The 19,495-nt window shown below is 42.1% G+C and overlaps 2 protein-coding genes across 3 annotated transcripts in view; one reads left to right on the forward strand and one right to left on the reverse strand.

Moving 5' to 3' along the window:
• The window catches only part of LOC147116673 (calcium-transporting ATPase type 2C member 2-like), a 132,583-nt gene extending 125,289 nt beyond the window's left edge, over positions 1–7,294 (forward strand). Inside the window, exons 24-27 of the mRNA XM_085991775.1 lie at positions 1,367–1,514; positions 2,682–2,777; positions 6,055–6,196; positions 6,547–7,294. Of these exons, the coding sequence (XP_085847901.1) occupies positions 1,367–1,514; positions 2,682–2,777; positions 6,055–6,196; positions 6,547–6,668 (508 nt within the window). The 3' untranslated portion in view covers positions 6,669–7,294. The remainder of the gene's footprint in view (positions 1–1,366; positions 1,515–2,681; positions 2,778–6,054; positions 6,197–6,546) is intronic.
• A 9,378-nt stretch (positions 7,295–16,672) lies between these two features.
• meak7 (MTOR associated protein, eak-7 homolog) overlaps positions 16,673–19,495 on the reverse strand; it is a 52,271-nt gene continuing 49,448 nt past the window's right edge. For both annotated transcript variants that reach the window (XM_085991777.1, XM_085991776.1), the window contains one exon: positions 16,673–17,669. In XM_085991777.1, coding sequence (XP_085847903.1) covers positions 17,550–17,669 — 120 coding nt within the window. In that variant the 3' untranslated portion in view covers positions 16,673–17,549. The remainder of the gene's footprint in view (positions 17,670–19,495) is intronic.

The following is a 19,495-nucleotide window of genomic DNA, read 5'->3' on the forward strand; positions in this document are numbered from 1 at the left end:
AACTTGGACACCATGTCGTCTGGAGGCTCGGTTTGAAAAAATCAAATCCATGTTAAAGGTTCCCAAGTGCGAAGTGAACAGTGTTCACTGTGAAAAGTGTGAAGATTAATGATGAGTTTAATGCATTTCTGCCAAACAGGAAAAGAAAATCTGTGCCAGCAAAACGCAGCAAACGTCCACTTTTATTAATTTTCTTCTCCTTTCTCTTCACACCGAGCTCGCGATCCAAACAAATAAATCTCCGCAACCCTCCCACCCCCCCCCGCAAAATTATTATACATTAATACTTAAACCAACCCATGATATTATTATTAAACCAACCCAGAGCTCCACAGATTTATGCGCAGAATGCTTCTGTGCAGCTTTTGGTTCATTGGCAGCAGCTTTTGGTTCATTGGCAGCAGCTTCTGGTTCGTTGGCAGCAGTCACACTGTTTAGTAATACATTCTTATATCTTGCCTCCCAACTCCCTTTCTCCCCAAAAATGCAGGTCTTAGCTGTGCTGTTGTACAGGGTATATCATGTTTTACACAAAGAAGACGTACTGAAATTAGGTAATCGTGGGATTACAAAAATATAGCCTAATGTACTTTCATTAAATTGACTGCTAAATATTTTAAGTGCTGAATACAAAAACTGACAGTTACAAAAGAACAAAAACATTATGTATTTAATTTTTCAAAGTAATCTCCTGAATTTAAGAACATTTGGGGTAAATTTCCGTCTCCACTGCCTGGGCGGTAGTCTATGGAATTAATTTAATGGATTGGAAATCGGGCGGGTTGTATAAGGGGAAGGCAATCATCTCCACCAGATTACTGCCCTGGCGATGAAAATGAAAATTTACCCCATTTTGTTTGCAATACTCCATATGGAGGTTTTGCTGTGCATGAATAGTTTTTTGAATTTTATGTATTTAGTTAATTCCAGTGTGAATAATGCAATCGCTCTGAAAAGTCAAGCTTTGAGATCAGTCATAATCTTTTCAGGGTGCTTGTTATAGAAGCTTAAGATTGACTTCTGCAGGGATCAAAGTTAACCTTTCAGATCATGAGTTCCATTGTACAAAGCAAGTCTTCCATTCGAAACAATAGGAAACAGTTTTATGAGATCAGGGACATGTTCTTTGTAAGTAAACTTTCTAACCTCTGTGTTGAAGCTCTTGTATCTGAAGAATTTTAAGAGTTTTGGCCTTTTTCTCTAGCTGTAATCGCTGCTCTAGATATATTCAGAATGAAATATATGACTTCTACAGATGTATTAGTAATTCTAGTAGATTAAAGAGAATTCAGATGAGTACATCGTGAAGCTGTTGGATATGTGATTGGAAGATTTTAATTTTTTTTTCTACTTTTTCTTTCTGTAGCTTGGGTGTTGAGCCAGTTGATAAGGATGTAATTAAACGGCCTCCAAGAAATGTCAAAGATTCTATCCTGAATAAGGGCCTAATTGTTAAAATATTATTCTCCGCTATTATCATTATCAGTGGTACCCTCTTTGTTTACTGGAAAGAGGTGTGTATAATTTATAAACTTTAATAATTGATCTCTTAATCCGTGTACATAGCATGCACAGCGTATCTAATGCAATCAATGTTCTGCAGACAGTAGGTTATTCAATTTTAAGAAATGTAGACACACTTGGAAATGAGTGAAACGAGCAGTTCTTCCAGAAAGAAATGTGTTCCCATGCACCAATGCATACTATAATATGTTCCCACTGATTTTCCAATTTAGCTAGTTCTCGGCGGCACTATTGGATCAGGTGCTCGAAAGAATTGAATCCCTTTCCCACGTGGAGGGGAAGGAAAAGGGGGGAAAAGGGTCTTCATAGCAGCTGGCTCAGTGGTGTCACTGGCAGATCTCTTGGCCCAGGAATATGTGTGCGTCAGAGCCACCAGGGCAGGAAACAAAGTAGTGGGAGGGGGGCAACATCATCGATGCGCAGTTGAAACACAAAAGAGATCAGTAGGTTGTTAATTTCTCTGATTGATAAAACTGAACTGAAATCAAATATTTTAGACTATATTTAAAAAAAAAAAAAAGTTTGCATCTTTGCACTAACTGGGAATGTTACCGAAAGCTACTTTGTACATTCAAGCTGCTTTATTGTTATCCCAAGCTTCCCCCCCCCCCCCCACTCACCCTCACCGCAGAGCCAGGAAAAGGGGTGGGGGGGGGTGGGTGGTGCAAGAACAGGTTGGTAGTGGGCTACTGTAGTTTTGTAGGGACTAGGAGGAGTATGTCCACACCCACCGAGCCCCTCAAAAATACCCCCAAAACAATTTCACAGGCCATTTTTGGAAGTTTTCAGCGGTCCCTTTAAGTCCCTAACAATCTTGCTTTAAAAAAACAACTTTTTGTTGATTTCTTTTGAACCCATTTTTGGATAAATGCAATCTTCAAAGCAGTGCTAAACAATCACACATAGTCCAGATGTATTTTCTATTTGCATTGCACTGTTTGCACACACCTACCTTTTCACTGAAATTAACAATCAGAGCAATAGGCCATTGTATCTATTTTTCCTGTTTCAAATGTATGGAAGTTTCTTCCAATATTTTCATCATAGGCACTCTGTACTCTGAAAGATTGAGATAAGTGGTTTAACATGGAAGATATCAATAGTTTTAATGTTGTATGCTTCTGTAACTTCAAATCCATCACTTTTATTTAAAATAGCTTCCAGAGGGGAAGATTTCCTCACGGACCACAACCATGACATTTACCTGCTTTGTCTTCTTTGATATGTTCAACGCTTTAAGTTGTCGCTCTCAGGTACAAAATGCTACTTGTTTATTTTTGAATGCCATAGTTTAAAGGGACTCCGTTAAACGGAGCAAACAGCTAATTACAGGTGCAGAATGAGATCTCTATTTTATGTTCCTCGCTATTTTTTAAAGGGTTCCTCTTGTGTTTCCACCTTGCAGACAGTATTATAGCATTTTTGAGATTTGTACATACAATGATAAAAACATTAACCCCTAAAAACCCATGTTTCTGCTTCTGAGCTGTACAATTTTTTGTTCTAATCTCCAATTCATAAGCATTGACTTCTAATTCAAGGTAGCTTGGAACTCCATTTCAATACAACGTATTTAATGGAGTAAAGATAAAAACATAAGAAATAGGAGCAGGAGTAGGCCATTTAGTCCTTTGAGCCTGCTTTGCCATTCAGTAAGATCATGGCTGATGATCTACCTCATCTCCACTTTCCTGCACTATCCCCATACCCCTTGATTCCCTTAATATTCAAAAATCTATCGCGCTCTGTCTTGAGTATACTCAACGACTGAGCCTCTACAGCCCTCTGGGGTAGAGAATTCCAAAGATCCACCAGCCTCTGAGTGAAGAAATTTCTCTTCATCTCAGTCCTAAATGGCCAACCCCTTATTCTGAGACTGTGACCCCTGGTTCTAGACTCCCCAGCCAGGGGAGACATCCTCCCTGCATCTACCCTGTCAAGCCCCGTAAGAATTTTGTATGTTTCAATGAGATCACACCTCATTCTTCTAAATTCTGGAGAATATAGGCCTAGTCTACTCAATCACTCCTCATAGGACAATCCCCCCATCCCAGGAACCAGTCTGGTGAACCTTCATTGCACTCCCTCTATGGCAAATATATTCTTCCTTAGGTAAGGAGACCAAAACTGTACACAATACTCCAGGTGTGGTCTCACCCGGGGCCCTATATAATTGCAGATAAGCATTTGCTCCAGTTTAAGAGAGAACTTTAGAATCTGCTATAATTTACTGGAAAAAAAACATGTTTTATAATTTGTATTTTAAAATAGTCAATTGCAGCACAATCTTTTTGAAGCTGTTCATTGGTGGATTTTCTTGCACTTCCATGATGGTGGATGCACATTTCAAAAGTGATCAGTAATTCCAAATGCAGGAAACTTTTTTTTATCCGGGACCGGCGTGGTGCCGGTTTATCAAAAAGTCCAGATAACAGAGCGGTATAGTAAAAGGTACGAGAGCTCCTTACACAGCAACAAATCCAGGCTTCCCTGTTGCTTAGCAACAGGTGCAGGAACTCCGACCACAAGATCGAAGCGTCCCTGTTGCTTAGCAACAGGTGCAGGAACCACAGATCCAGGAACAGGCCACTAATATGAAGTAAAACTTACCTGAACCTACTCCTGAATTTTGCCGGTTAACAAATTTCTGGTTATTTTAGGTGCCGGTAAATCAAGAGTTTCCTGTATGTGCGTTTTACCTTCCTGAATGGGATGCCCTACTGTAGCAAACATATCCAGGCTTTTGTGGTCTCGTATATAAATTAGGGCCATTTTTCAAAGGCAGTCTTTTGATGTATATTGTGCATGAAGCAGCTGCATAGCCTTATCAAGTAAACCACATTTCTTTAGTCTGCTAAGCCAGAGCACAAGATGATCTCATAAGGTTCCGGTGCATAAATCCAACAGAAGGGTAGAAATTATAAGTAGTGTTGTTCTCTGATGAATGCTTAATGTAATCGCACCAATCCATATTTTTAATCAGTGTTAAAATGGCAGAGGGGGGAATTTGGTATGAGTCTGAGAACTGTTTTTCCAACAGTGCTGACATGAGATTCTACCCTATGGTGTGCTGTGGAATCATACAGACCAGGAAAATCACAGGGTCAATCTCTGTCCTTGGCTGTCTTGAATTTCAAGAGAGCAGCAGGAAATTGTTCTTGAGCTAGGGAGGGGAAAATAAAATCAAGATTTCCAAATTCATAGAATTTTACAGCACAGAAGGAGGCCATTTGGCCCATTGTGCCTGTGCCGGCTCTTTGGTAGAGCTATCCAATTAGTCCCACTCCCCTGCTCTTTCTCCATAGCCCTGTAATTTTTTCCCCTTCAAGAATTTATCCAATTCCCTTTTGAAAGTTACTATTGAATCTGCTCCCACCACCCTTTCGGGCAGGGCATTCCAGATCACAACAACTTGCTGCGTTTAAAAAAAAAATAAATAAATAAATAAATAAATAAAAAAGTTTCCTCATATCGCCTCTGGTGCTTTTGCCAATCACCTTAAATCTGTGTCCTCTGGTTACCAACCCTTCTGAAACTGGAAATAGTTTCTCCTTATTTACTCTATCAAAATTGTTCATGATTTTGAACACCTTTATCAAATCTCCTCTTAACCTTCTCTGCGCTAAGGAGAACAAGCCCAGCTGCTCTAGTCACTCCACATAACTGAAGTCCCTCATTCTTGGTACCATTCTAGTAAATCTCTTCTGCACCCTCGCTAAGGCCTTGACATTTTTCCTAAAGTGTGGTGTCCAGAATTGAACACACTGTGCACAAATCGTTGAAAGTGGCAGGGCAGGTTGAGAAAGCGGTTAAAAAAGCATACAGGATCCGGGGCTTCATAAATGGAGGCATAGAGTACAAAAGCAAGAGTTATGATGAAACTTTATAAAACACTGGTTTGGCCTCAACTTGAGTATTGTGTCCAATTCTGGGCACTGCACTTTAGGAAAGATGTGAAGGCCTTAGCGAGGATGCAGAAAAGATTTACGACAATGGTACCAGGGATGAGGGACTTCAGTTACATGGTTAGATTGGAGAAGCTGAGGTTGTTCTCCTTAGAGCAGAGGAGGTTGAGAGGAGATTTGATAGAGGTGCTCAAAATCATGAGGGCAGTAGAGAGAGAGAAACTGTTCCCATTGGCGGAAGGGTCGAGAACCAGGGGACACAGATTTAAGGCGATTGGCAAAGGAACCAAAGGCGACACGAGGAAAAACTTTTTTATGCAGCGAGTGGTTAGGATCTGGAATACACTGCCTGAAAGGCTGGTGGAGGCAGACTCAATCGTGGCTTTCAAAAGGGAATTGGATAAGTACCTGATGGAAAAGAATTTGCAGGGCTACGGGGAAAGGGCGGGGGAGCGGGACTAGCTGTAGTGCTCTTGCAGAGAGCCGGCACGGGCTCGACGGGCCAAGTGGCGGCCTCCTGTGCTGTAACCATTGTGATTCTATTCTATGATTCTATATTCCTGCTGAGACCTAACCAGTGTTTTATAAAGGTTTAGTTTTACTTGTATCGTTTTTTCTTTTCTAGACTAAATCAATATTCCAAATAGGCCTTTTTCGTAATCATGTGTTCCTTTATACTGTACTTGGCTCACTTCTGGGACAAATGGCTGTCATCTATTTCCCACCTCTGCAGAAAGTTTTCCAAACAGAGAGCCTCAAACCACTTGGTATGTAATTGGAGATTTTTTTAGTGGTGCATTTTAACGTTTTTGATTTACTTTTCAACTAAGAATTTTCTGTAGTAAAATTTGTTGGCAACTTTTAACCCACATATCAGTATCATTAAGTTTTATTTTTAGTAATTAATATTGTTTGTGTTCGGGTGGTACTGTGTAGTTGCCAGTTTGTAAATCCTGTCGTGTCACATTTGCTTTACAGGTATAGTATCTTACACCTAATATAAGCAATATTTATAAATAAATATTTTGAATGTGGATGTACTGATCACTTTTTCTGAATTTTACAATCCAGCTATTCTTGAAAACTAAACACATCTGTATTTTCTATTCATTTACAGACTTGCTGTTCTTGGTTGGGTTGGCCTCTTCAGTTTTCTTTGCATCAGAATTATTGAAGTTAATTGAAAGGATATGGTCTTCTGCCACTGAAAGGAAAAATGGTCCCAATTTAGGAGTATGACTATATTAACTGGAATGTAACTGTATTGGCTGAGTCACGGTGCATTACAGGATTGCACAACTACACTTTATCAGAACTATCAAATGGCTTTAATATTGAATGCCACGAAGTTTCCTTTTGGTTACACAGTGAAAATTTCACCTTTTAAGGGAATTGATTTCGTTCAGAATGTGTTTATGCCCTTAAACAGAAGGATTCCCTAACCTGCAATTTTTCAAATCAAAATGGCAGTACATAAAGTCTTGAAGTGGGCTACAAACCATTGGTGAAACGGATATGTAAATGAGCCATACGGCGCTGGAAATGCCAATTGATCAATTTGAAGTGCCATACATTCAAGGTATAAATACCGTGTAAGTATTGTTCTTTTGAGCACTTTGTTCGTACTTGTTGCAAACATTGTCTGTCTGTTGAGCACAGTACATGCTTACAGCTGCTTATAAATCTAGGGACAGTAGTTGGTGATATTTATAGTTTGGTTCCCTAAAGCAGAAAATTTAGCATTACGGCCTGTTGGAATGATTGGGATTTTGGTTCTGATTCCCATAACCAGTGATCGCCTTAAATTGCTGCCTTCATATTAGCTGTGAATGGTTGTGCACTGCCAATAAAATTGCTGCCAACAAGCCTTTGTTGAGCATTTTTATAACAACTGCTTGAGCACAAATTATGATTGTACAGTTTATGCACTCACTAATAATTATATAAAGGGTTATTGACAGCAGTAAAATTGACCACCTTTGTGTTATATGATGTAAGTGGTCCGGTGTTTCCTCTTTATTGAAAAGCTTCTCAAAGTAGATGTGTAAAGAGGTACAATGTTGGGAGACAGCAGTGGCGGATTAATTTCCTGTTTTGTGAGCATTCCTACCTCATAAAAATTGATGGTAGGAAACTAAACTTAAGGCCTAAATGAACAACTCGTGCAACAAGCTACAGCTACAGCAAAAGAAGTGTATTTTACAAAAGCTCAAGCCGGGCTTAGGTGAGGTTTATTAATGCAGAGTGCAGGGGTCACAGGGGACCAGTACTCTGGAGCAGTCCCAGAGGCTCCCATGGCACTGCATCCGTCTCTATCTGCTCCTCTCCCAGGATGTTGAGGTTGAGAACTTCTGCCAATGCAAAGTTGTGCAGGGATATGACAAACCAGCACAATCATAGCCACTCTGTGGGGAATACTGTAGTATGCCCCAAGACCTGTCCAGACACCTGAAGCAGCTCTTTAGCACCCCCAATGGCTCGCACCACGACCTTTCTAGTTGACACCTGCCTGACACCCAAAATCGTGTCATAAGCCATAGCAGCAGGGGTATGGTTTGTTGCCAATAACCCAACCATTGGCTCGGCTCGCTCATTTTCCCCGAACACACAGGCTATAGCAGAATACAATAGCAAAATTTCAGTTCCGAGGAAGGGTCACAGACCTGAACCATTAACTCTGTTTCTCTCTCCACGGATGCTGCCTGACCTCTGAGTGTTTCCAGCATTTTCTGTTGTTGTTTTGGGTTATAACCGAGTTCTTCACGACGAAGGCAGCGTGACATGAACCCATATGCTGAGCATTAACGTGCAGGTGGGCATCACATACAATGTGCACATTAAGGGAGTGGAATCCCTTCCAGTTCATATAGCAAAGCGGGCCTTCAAGGGAAGCCTTCATTGCCACGTGTGTCCCATCAATCACACCAAGTACCTTGGGGGAAGCCAGCTTACACGTTGGAAAGCAAGCACCCGCTGCCTTTGCGCCGCCAGTGACATAACAAATGAGATGCACTCTGCAGCCCTGCGGAACAGTGAGTCAGTCACCTGCCCCTTGACTGATGCGGCACACGTCCCCCATGGACGCCTGCAACATAAGTTCAGCACTGTGGTGACCTTCATCTGGACTTTGATGGCCGTGCTGCTTGTGGACCGAGGCTTGAGATCATCCTTCAGCAAGTAACAAAGTTGACCAATTGCACCCTTAGTGAGGTGTAGGCAGCACACACCCAGCTCCTTTGACATCTTGTCGGACATGCGGGGCCTGTACATTCTGTGGGCAGGGTGCCGGCGAGTGGGGTGGACTTTTTCCTGTGTCTCATAACTCTCTGCCTCGAGCCTCCTGAACACTCTCCTCCTCCATCAGAGAGGAGTGGGATTGCCAGGAAATGAGCCATTCATCAATTTTTTAAAACCAGTTGATGATTTCTGCAGTAGCAGGGCAGACCTGTGGCTTCAGGTGGTTAAAGCTGGATTCACATGCCCATGGATGCCTGAGACTCGGGGCAATGTGATGACCCCCCACCACGCGTGCAATCAGCGGAAACTCGCCTTTATGACTTGGGAGCGTGGCCAGTTTTATGGGTGGGGACTGGTTCATAGAAACATAGAAGATAGGAGCCTGATCCACCATTTAATGAGATCATGGCTGATCATCCAAATTCAGTGCCCTGTCCCTGCTTTCTCCCCATATCCCTTGATCCCTTTAGCCTTAAGAAATATATCTAACTCCTTTATTTAATGAATTGGCCTGAACTGCCTTCTGTGACAGAGAATTCCACAGGTTCACCACTCTCTGGGTGAAGAAAGTCCTCCTCATCTCAGTCCTAAATGGCTTACCCCTTATCTTTAGACTGTGACCTCTGGTTCTGGACTCCCCCATCATCGGGAACATCCTTCCAGCATCTAGTCTGTCTAGTCCTGTTAGAATTTTATAAATTTCAATGAGATCCCCTCTCATTCTTCTAAACTCCAGTGAATACAAGCCCAGTCGACCCAATCTCTCTTCATATGTCATTCCTGCCATCCCAGGTATCAGTCTGGTGAATCTTCGCTGCACTCCCTCCATGGCGAGAACATCCTTCCTCAGATAAGGTGCCCAAAACTGCACACAATACTCGAGGTGTGGTCTCACCAAGACCCTGTACAACTGCAGCAAGACATCGTGCTCCTGTACTTGAATCCTCTCGCTATGAAGGCCAACATACCATTTGCCTTCTTAACCGCCTGCTGCACCTGCATGCTTACCTTCAGCGACTGGTGCACAAGGACACCCAGGTCTCGTTGCAAGAGACTGTTGAACTAGCATAAAAATTACGTGGGCATAAAGTAGTTTTGGGCACAACTCACTTGTGTTTAAATTTCTGCAATCTTTTGCGCTATTTGATTTGATTCTGCCAGATTAAGCTATCGTGGCGGAAATCATGCGAAAACTCCAGGCCTGGATTCACATTTTGTGGCACATAAAGTGGTGATTTTTCTCTCCGCAATAGTTTCTAGCAGCACTTATAAATTACCTGATGAATATTTCAGTACAAGAATCACTGCACTTCTCACGTCCTCAGGAATTCCCAAAGTGCTTTACAGCCAATTAATTGTAGGCAGAATTGGCAGCCAATTAAAGGCACAAAGCAAAATGCCACAAAGTGCAGCGAGAGTAATGACCAGTACATCTGTTTTGCTGACGTTGGTTGTGGAATGACTGTTGACCAGAAGTACTATTTGCTCTTCAAACAGTACCATTAGATCTGTTACATCCACCTGAACAGATAGAACAAGAGTAGGCCACTTAGCCCCTCGAGCCAATGAGATTATGGCTGATCTGTGACCTAACTCCATATACCTGCCTGATATACCTATCAATTCATCCAATGAAAAGCGACGAGTTAAGAAAGTAACTATAGGTTTTTATTGGCTAAATAACAGAGCCCACCCTCGTGGGTGATCGGATCCAACAAGGAGGAATGCCAGCCAGTCCACAACCTTTATACCTGGGCAGGTAGGTGGAGCCATGGGCGGAGTCAGCAGCGGTCAGCCCAGGTATAACAGCGTGACAAGAGGCGACCTCGTATAGTGATACAACAGTGTGAACAGTGATAACCATAGAGTAACGATATAACAGTGATAACTATAGTGTAACGATAGTGAATGATAAAAGTGGTTTACCACACTGCCTTTGCCCCATATCCCTTAATACCTTTGGTTAACAAAAACCTATCAATCACAGATTTTTTAATCTAGTATAACTTTCAATTCCAAAAGTAAAACATACAGGTAAACTTCAACAGTGCCATATTCTTTTCAGAATTATTTCTCAGTACTACAGCCTTTGAAGACTCTACCTTCAAGTTGCACTGCATGGTCCAGTAGGTTATTGTACTGACCTACCTCTCGGACAGTTCAATAGTCAGGTTAGATGGGTGGGGCAAGAGTAAAATATTTACTGTTCAAGCAGCTTATGCTATGTCTTGACACTGGGAGGTTTTCTGACTGGTGCTGTTACGATCTAACACATAATGTGCTCATACTAAGTTCTTCTCTGCACTAAATGTTTCCAATAATGGTATTCCTTATCTTGTTCAGTACTACATTTAATAAACAGTGAAATTCCGCTTAATAAAAAGCACTAGTTTTCTCAGTAATTAATGACCATTATTGAAACTGTGGGAATAGATGACTCTGCCTTTCTGTTGAGAGAAAATCATCCATTTTTCATCAAGAGGAACTTTGTTCCTAGAAACTCATGAAATGCAGAGCAAGAGGCTACAATTTCATCGAACCATAGAAATTGACGGCACAGAAGGAGGCCATTCGACCCATCGTACTTGTGCCAGCCGAAAAAGAGCTAGCCAGCCTAATCCCACTTTCCAGCTCTTGGTCCGTAGCCTTGTAGGTTACAGCATTTCAAGTGCATATTGGGCCTTGCCAGCAACGCCCACATCCCATAAACAAATTTAAAGAAAAATATCGAAGTACTTTTTAAATGTGATGAGGTTCTCTGCCTCTACCACCCTTTCAGGCAGTGAATTCCAGACCCCCACCACCCTCTGGGCAAAAAAAGTTCTCAACTCCCCTCTAAACCAATTACTTTAAAATCTATGCCCCCTGGTTATTGACCTCTCTGCTAGGGGACATAGATCCTTCATATCCACTCTATCGAGGCCCCTCATAATTTTATACACCTCAATCAAGTCTCCCCTGTTCCAAAGAAAACAACCCCAGCCTATCCAATCTTTCCTCATAGCTAATATTTTCCAGTCCTGGCAACATCCTCGTAAATCTCCTCTGTACCCTCTCTACTGCCATCGCATCTTTCCTGTAATGTGGTGACCAGAACTGTACGCAGTACTCTAGCTGTGGCCTAACTAGTGTTTTATACAGTTCAAGCATAACCTCCCTGCTCTTATATTCTATGCCTCGGCTAATAAAGGAAAGTATCCCATGCCTCGGCTAATAAAGGAAAGTATCCCGTATGTCTTAACCACCTTATCTACCTGTCCTGCTACCTTCATGGATCTGCAGACATGCATGCCAAGGTCCCTCTGTTTCTCTACACTGCTCAGTATCCTACTGTTCATTGTGTATTCCCTTGCCTTGTTAGCCCTCCCCAACTGCATTACCTCACACTTCTCAGGATTGAATTCCATTTGCCACTTTTCTGCCCACCTGCCCAGGCCATTACCCTTCGATTCCTGCCACCGAGCCAATTTTGGATCCAACTTGCCACTTTGCCTTGGATCTCATGCGCTTTTACTTTTCTGACCAGTCTGCCATGCGGAGCCTTGGCAAAAGCCTTGCTAAAATCCATGTAGACTACATCAAACACACTACCCTCATCAACCCTCCTTGTTACCTCAAAAAATTCAATCAAGTTAGTCAGACATGACCTTCCCTTAACAAATCTATGCTGACTGTCCTCAAATAATCCATGCCTTTCCCAGCTATTAATTTTGTATAAATGAAAACCATGATCATTTTACTTATCTACGCATCATTAATTTGGAAGGCTTGTTACCCAAATTGATTGAAGAGCTCCACTCCCTTACATATTAATCATGAATTTGTTGCTTTTATAGCATTTCCAAAGCTTCAGTTTTCTCTTAACTGCATTCAAAGTAATGTCTCCAAATATCACACTTCTAAATATCTATACATTCCCACACCTGAAATGGCTGAACCAGTTGCTGAAATAACAATTTGATACAATTGAAGATAAGCTGACTTCTATTAATGCACTTTATCTAGATTTAAGTGTCAGCTGTGGCACACTCACCTCGGAGTCAGAAGGTTATGTGTTCAAGTCTCACTCCCAGGACTTAAGCACATAAAACTAGGCTGACACTCCAGTGCAGTGCTAAGGGAGTGTTGGAGGCACCATCTTTTGGATGAGACGTTAAACCGAGGCCCCGTCTGCTGCTTCAGGTGGGCGTAAGATCTCATGGCACTACAGTATTTCGAAGAAGAGTAGGGGAGTTATCCCCAGTGTCCTGGCCAATATTTTTATCCCTCAACCAACAAAAACAGATTATCTGGTCATCATCACATTGCAGTTTGTGGGAGCTTGCTGTGCACAATATGGCTGCCACATTTCCTACATTACAACAGTGACTACACTTCAAAAAGTACTTAATAATAATAATCCAACTTTGTCATTGTACAATGCACAAGTACATGAACAACGAAATGTGATCTTGCAAGCTCCCATGAGTCCAGTACAAATAACATTAACATTAATGTAAATAGCACCGTCCTGGGAGAAGCAAAGCCGCTGCGTCTGTGCGCGCCGCCATTCCATTTCCACCATTCCTCCTGTCCGACAATCTTCAGCCCAACGCCCGGGCCTGCTCGCCAGCCGCTGTAAAGCACCTTGAGACGTCCGGTGGTCATGAAAGGCGCTATATAAATGCAAGTTTTTCTTTTTAGATAATGCATTGAATGGTGTGCAAAGCATTTTTTGATTTCAAAACCAATGATGATTTCCCTTGCAGTAAGTTGCACTCGAGAAGTGGCTCTGGCTCTCCTAATCAGGGGGCAACTAGGCAATTGTGTCAGCAGCCTATGCGGACTCAGTCCCCAACTTTCATACAGCAAATGGGTAGCCTGGAGTGCACTTTGTACATCTGTAACAACATGGATTTACTCCCGTAGTTCCTATGCTGAGTTTCCATTTAGGAGCCTAAAATGATTAAGAGGATGTTTTTTCATCATGGCCAACTAAATTCTGATTTAAGTAGGTGTTATGTCAAAATTGCCTGATATTGTATGAATTAGTTAATTGCCACTCTATTCATTTTACAAGTGGCCCAAATGATGAGAGAGTTTTTGGCTTGCTTTTCTCCATTACTATTTTGATAATATAGGTGCTTTTTCCTGAGAGCTGCCTGAAAAAAATCTGACACCATTTTACAATCGTTTACATTTTAAAAATGGTTAGTTGTACTAATTATTTTTAATTTAATATAGCAAGTGAAATCATAATTCCTTGGCTAATAAGTCCTTTTAAGTTATTGATCAAAATGTAGGAACACTTTCGCACTGAATTCAAACTGAAATATTAATTTGAAATTGTCAAGGATTGAGAATTTTTTTAATTTGTGACTATTTGAAATTGTGACTATACATGGAAATATTTATATTTGCAGTCAATTTACAGATTGAAATTTAAAATGGCTAATAAATAAAAAGTGAGTCTGCAAAAATTGTGTTGGACGAAAGTTGTTTGCGATTACTTGTTTATTCAGCTGTAAGATGTAAAGTAGCACAGACGTTCCATGTTGCAAGAACATAAATATTAAAAAGTTTGAACTGGTCAAAACTCACCAACTGGTTGTAAATGTTTATTATCTGTATGGCATTTTTGCATTTAATCACTGTTACTCATTACTTTCTTCTGCAACTCTACATGTGTTGTTAAGGGCAAATATCAAAGGCGGTAGCCCCAAATTTTATCTCCCGTTGTATATCTGTTCTAACTGGTGCTGATCGTGCCAGGATCGTAAAATGCAAGTAGCGTTCAAATATTGTGGATCAGATCATCATTTAAATAATGCAGGTGCAAAGTTGGACAGGTGGGGAAGAGTGGAACATTGCACTTGGGTGCAATTTACAGGGATGAGGACTATTAAGATTGCTCTTTTTTAGATCCCTCAGGACACCCAGGTAAAGTAAATAGACCAAGCTTCTTCAACCTCTGAGGAGCGGAGGTTCTTTGAGCTGGGAATTATTCTTGCAGCTCTCCTGGGCCTTTTCCAAGGCCACTATAGCACACACCATGTGGGGGGACCAAAACTGAGCATAGTACTCCAGATAGTCTGACCAGTGACCTGTATAATGTCAAAAGGGAGTCATTTGATTTATACTGAAGAATTTCTAGTGGCCTCTTACCATTCCCATTGATCATAAAGGGCACCTCTTACACTCTCATCTAGCATAATGGCTGTCAGGCTGATAGCCCTGTAGTACCCTGCCTCTGATTAATCACTTTTTTGAAAATAGGAACTACATGAGCTGGCTTCCAGACTGAATTGACCATTAACTATTGAAGATACAAGCAAGAGGCTCACAGAGCACGTGTCCCATCTCTTTAATCACCATTAATTTACAGGTTAACGTTCCTAGTGTGTCATCAGAACTGAAAACTAAAACATAACCACGTGTTTTAGTAAGATTGAGAAAAGGGAAGGGGGAAAATCAGTTAGTCTCTGCTCTATGCCCCTTTTGAATCTGAACGCAGGGTTGAATGACCTGCAAACTGCTTAATGAAACCTTTTAACTCTGTGACTGGAGTATTTCTTGTTTTGCCCCCTCCCTTTATTACAACCTTATGGGGGAGAAATTGGGTGAGTAGCGCCACTGGCTGCGTCTCCGGCGATATTCAGTAGGGGCGCTAATGGTGGCATTAGGCATTTGCGCTGCGCCGCCACCGATGACGTCATCGGTGTGCGCAGCGCCCCATTCGCGATATTTGGTAGCGAACGCCGCAGTTGCACCGTTCGCTACCCGCGCCCGGTTCACGGGGCCTTACTGTGCCGGCAGCGGCACAAGCTAAGGTGGAGGTGCGGGGCGGCCGCTTTTTTGGCGGCCGCCTGCCAGCACCTCCGTCCCCTGCGGCATTGCCGGCTGTTTCCCGCGAGTCCGGCACTTCTCCCTGGTGCCGGGCTCATCTGCCGGCACTCGCGATCGGGGATCGCGCTGTTGCAGGCACCTCCCCCTTAACAGTGGGAGGAAGGCCTGCAGTACCGTGGCGCTGCGGTAATCAGTTTCAGCGCCCTAAGAGAGACGCCCCGTCTCCCTCGAGGGGCACTGAAACTGAATTTCTGGCGATCGGTATCACTCCGATCGCTCCGCTAAATCCTGTGCTCAGGCGACTTTTGCGCCACTTTGGCGCCCCAACCCAATTTCTAGGCCTATATCTTTTAGCTTTCAATTCTGATGAAGGAAACCTGAACCTGTCTTTTCAATTTACAGATGCTATCCCTAGCATTTTCTTTCCATGACTAATGCTTTGTTGTGTTTAAACAAGATGTACACTCCAGTAGATAAATTTGATTACACAAAGCATTGCTTTTGTTTATAACTTAATGTCCTCTATGTTCAAATTCAAACCAACTAAGTGCTGTGTTTTATATTTTCCCTCCTCTCTCTCTATAAAAGTACTCAAAGTCCATTTAAGGATTCCAAGCAAAATTAGTTAAGGCAATGTACTGACAGAATTGCCCATCAATTCCTGAAAGCACAAGGAGTAGATGTACTTTCTTTGAAAAGGAAGGGGAGTGGTTCTCCTCTGATTTGAAGTGAGTAGTTAAGGGTATTGTAGAGGGGTTTCGCCTAATGAGATCTAACTAGGTGCTGAAGCAAACAAACGGTTACCTAGAAAGTCTCTCTTCCCCACTCCCACCTTTCCGAACCCCCTCCATTAATCCTTCACCGGGAGCATATTGCTGACTCTTGCCATCCTGGTGGTCAGCAGATAGAGCGAAATGAGGGAAACTACTGGCTACAGACAGCCTGGTTTGCAGTGAAGTGGCAAGCATCCAGAAAGGGTATTTAAAGAGATACACCCTAATTTGGGCAGGGAGTGGGGTTGACAAAGTTTAGGTTAGTATATCCTTCAAGGATAGAGGACACTGATTTAAAACCATTAAATTCAGAGGCAACATCCCAAAAATATCAAAACTTCATGCAATAAAATTTAAGTCATTTTTTAATAGGATGAAATGGACTCAACACTGAGCATGGAGACCGTCTCTTCAAACATACTGAATTTTATTGAGAAATTTGTAATGAAAACATAGATTCAAGCACTACAATGATAGGGGAAAATTTATCTACATTAAAAAATACAATCATCCTGCAGCAGTATTAAATAATGCATGCTTTGCAGTTACTAATGCTGCATAAATATCAGACAGTACTAAGTAATAAAATCACCAACATCTTAATCCATTTGGTGAAGATCCAGACTATGTTTAGAAAAAAATACCAAATCTAAAAGAGGATCACTTGCAATATACCCTCCCATCCAAGGCAATTATCACTTTGCTACAGACTATTTTCATATTTTTGCCTCAAACTGATACAGCAGTAGGATCTTAGCAACTGCAACAAACACAATTTCTTTGTATAAACTGGGATCTTAGCAACTGCAACAAACACAATTTCTTTGTATAAACCTAACCAAACTGCTCAGTGCTTGGTTATGGGTGAAGATGCAGGGACACACATATTAAATCCAGTGAAATTCCTTTGTACAAAAAGTGACTCTTACCTCCATTTCCTCTTATGAACATAGCAGTTTTGTGGAAATGCGTATCAGAACAATTAGCCTTATAATTGTACTTTGCAGCCAAGTGAAAACCAGCCCAGGTATCAGGCTTTGCTGTCCATACACTCTTGCCCTAATATTGGGCAAATCTTTTATTGTGATAGGTGCTTAGTTTAATCAGTATTCCATATGGAAGAACAGAAGAGTCTGTCTTCATCTGCTGGTTAGTTTAGGGTTTCTCCTGATATCAGAGACTTGGATCAATTCAATTGTGTCCCCTTCTTAAGGAATAATGGTGACATTTAAAGGCTACTGTATATTATACTGTTTATTCAATGCTTTCACATTTAGGAAGCATTTCATTCTTCCTCTTTGTCTTCACCTGGATCTCGTAGTCCATCACTCATCCTTGTTTTTCCAATCATTTGCAGCAAGGCCTGTGCTTCAGGATCAGCATCTAGTACACTCTGGGGTTTAGACTAGAAGTAAAAAGAAGCACTATTGTAGAACTTGAATTCAGCTATAGTAGCCGAAAGCCACTTTACGTTTGGTCAACATGAAAGATAGTTGATAAAGTTGATTTACAGAACCACGATAGGGTTCCCCATGTCCTCACATTCCACCCGCTCATCCTCCACCATTTCCGCCACCTCCAAATAAATCTTCCCCTCCCCTCCCAGTATTCCAAAGGGACCGTTCCCTCCATGACACCCTGGTCTACTCTTCAATCACCCCCAACACCACCTCCCCTTCCCATGCAAGCAAAGGAGATACAACACCTGTCCTTTTACCTCCTCCCTTCCCACTGTCCAAGGCCCCAAATACTCATTCCAGGTGAAACAGCGATTTACTTGTACTACTTTCAATTTAGTATACTGTATTCGCTGCTCACATGAGGCAGACCAAGCACAGATTAGGTGATCACTTTGCTGAACACCTCCGTTCAGTCCGCAAACATGACCCCGAGTTTCTGGTTACCTGTCACTTTAATTCTCCGCCCCACTCCCACCTCAGCCTCCTACACTGTTCCAATGAAGCTCAATGTAAGCTCGAGGAACAGCACCTCACCTTTTTATTAGGCAATGTTCAGTCTGGAAGGCTGCAAGTAAGTTCAACAACTTCAGATCATAACCACTGCTTCATTTTTTTTGGACAGCACTTGCTACTAATGGTTCTGCTGTTGCCATTTACACCTCCTCTAGACCCATCTTTTGTTTCTTTACTTGTCCCATTACCATCTCCCGTCGCCTTACACCATCATCCCTTTTATCATTTAATCGCCCCATCACAGACCTTCCCTTTTGTTCTTTCGTCCCTGCCTCTGTAATTCTTTAAAATCTCTTGCAACTCTTAACTTTTTCCAGTTCTGCTGAAAGGTCATCAACCTGAAACATTGGGCCAGAAATTAGGATTGGGTGCTTGCCGCGCGTGCAAGCCCCCGATCTGCACTCGCCCTGCGCGCTGACATCTGAAGCCCGGGCCTGCTTGCATTTCCTGTCACAGGCCCGGTTCCGATGTCGGCGCGATGTGCTTACCTGATCCAGCGGCGTAGTTAGTGCGATGTGCCAGCTGGGATCAGGTGAGCACTCTGCAGCCAATCAGGGGAGGGGAAACTTCATTCATGAGTTTGATAGTAAAGACTGTCAAACTCAAAGTACAGGCGCCCAAAAGACTAGTTTAACTTTAATTAAAATTTTAAAAAACATCCCAATAATTAAATAAACTATAAATAACTTTAAAAAAACTATTTAAAACAATTAATAAAATTGACACTTTAACGAATTTGGGTCTAAAAATAAACTTACCTTACTGTAAAGTCCTTAAAAACAATGAAGCTGTGGAAAAAATGTAATAATTTTAAATAATAGACCACTTACCTTCAAGAATCCACTGCTTACGCCTCCTTTTTTCATTTCCAAAAAGTTCAGGCCCTTGCACACGTGCAAACCTGTCTAAACGAAGGAAGTTCAACGCGTGCGCGCAGGACTCTTAACCCCTTAGTTCGATGGAGAGGAAATGCCGGTTTCCCGCGCATGCGCTGTGCCTGCTGGAATCCGGCACTTCCAACGGGCCCACGCGTGAGTACACCGTCCGTACTCACGCGTTGGGACCAGAATTACTGGCCCATTAACTTTGTTTCTCTGTCCACAGATGCTGCCTGACCTGCTGAGTATTTCCAGCATTTTTGTTCTTAATACAGACTCCCTCATCGGTCCGGTTTGGTAACTCCTTTAAGCCAAGTACCCTCAGTGATGCAATTAGCACTCGATGTTTAAACAAATTCCTTTTTGCCAAGCCTTCAGTC

This window comes from Somniosus microcephalus, chromosome 6 (assembly GCF_052327205.1).
Source record: "Somniosus microcephalus isolate GS21.2 chromosome 6, FLI_Smic_1.0, whole genome shotgun sequence".
In the NCBI taxonomy this organism is placed as follows: domain Eukaryota; kingdom Metazoa; phylum Chordata; class Chondrichthyes; order Squaliformes; family Somniosidae; genus Somniosus; species Somniosus microcephalus.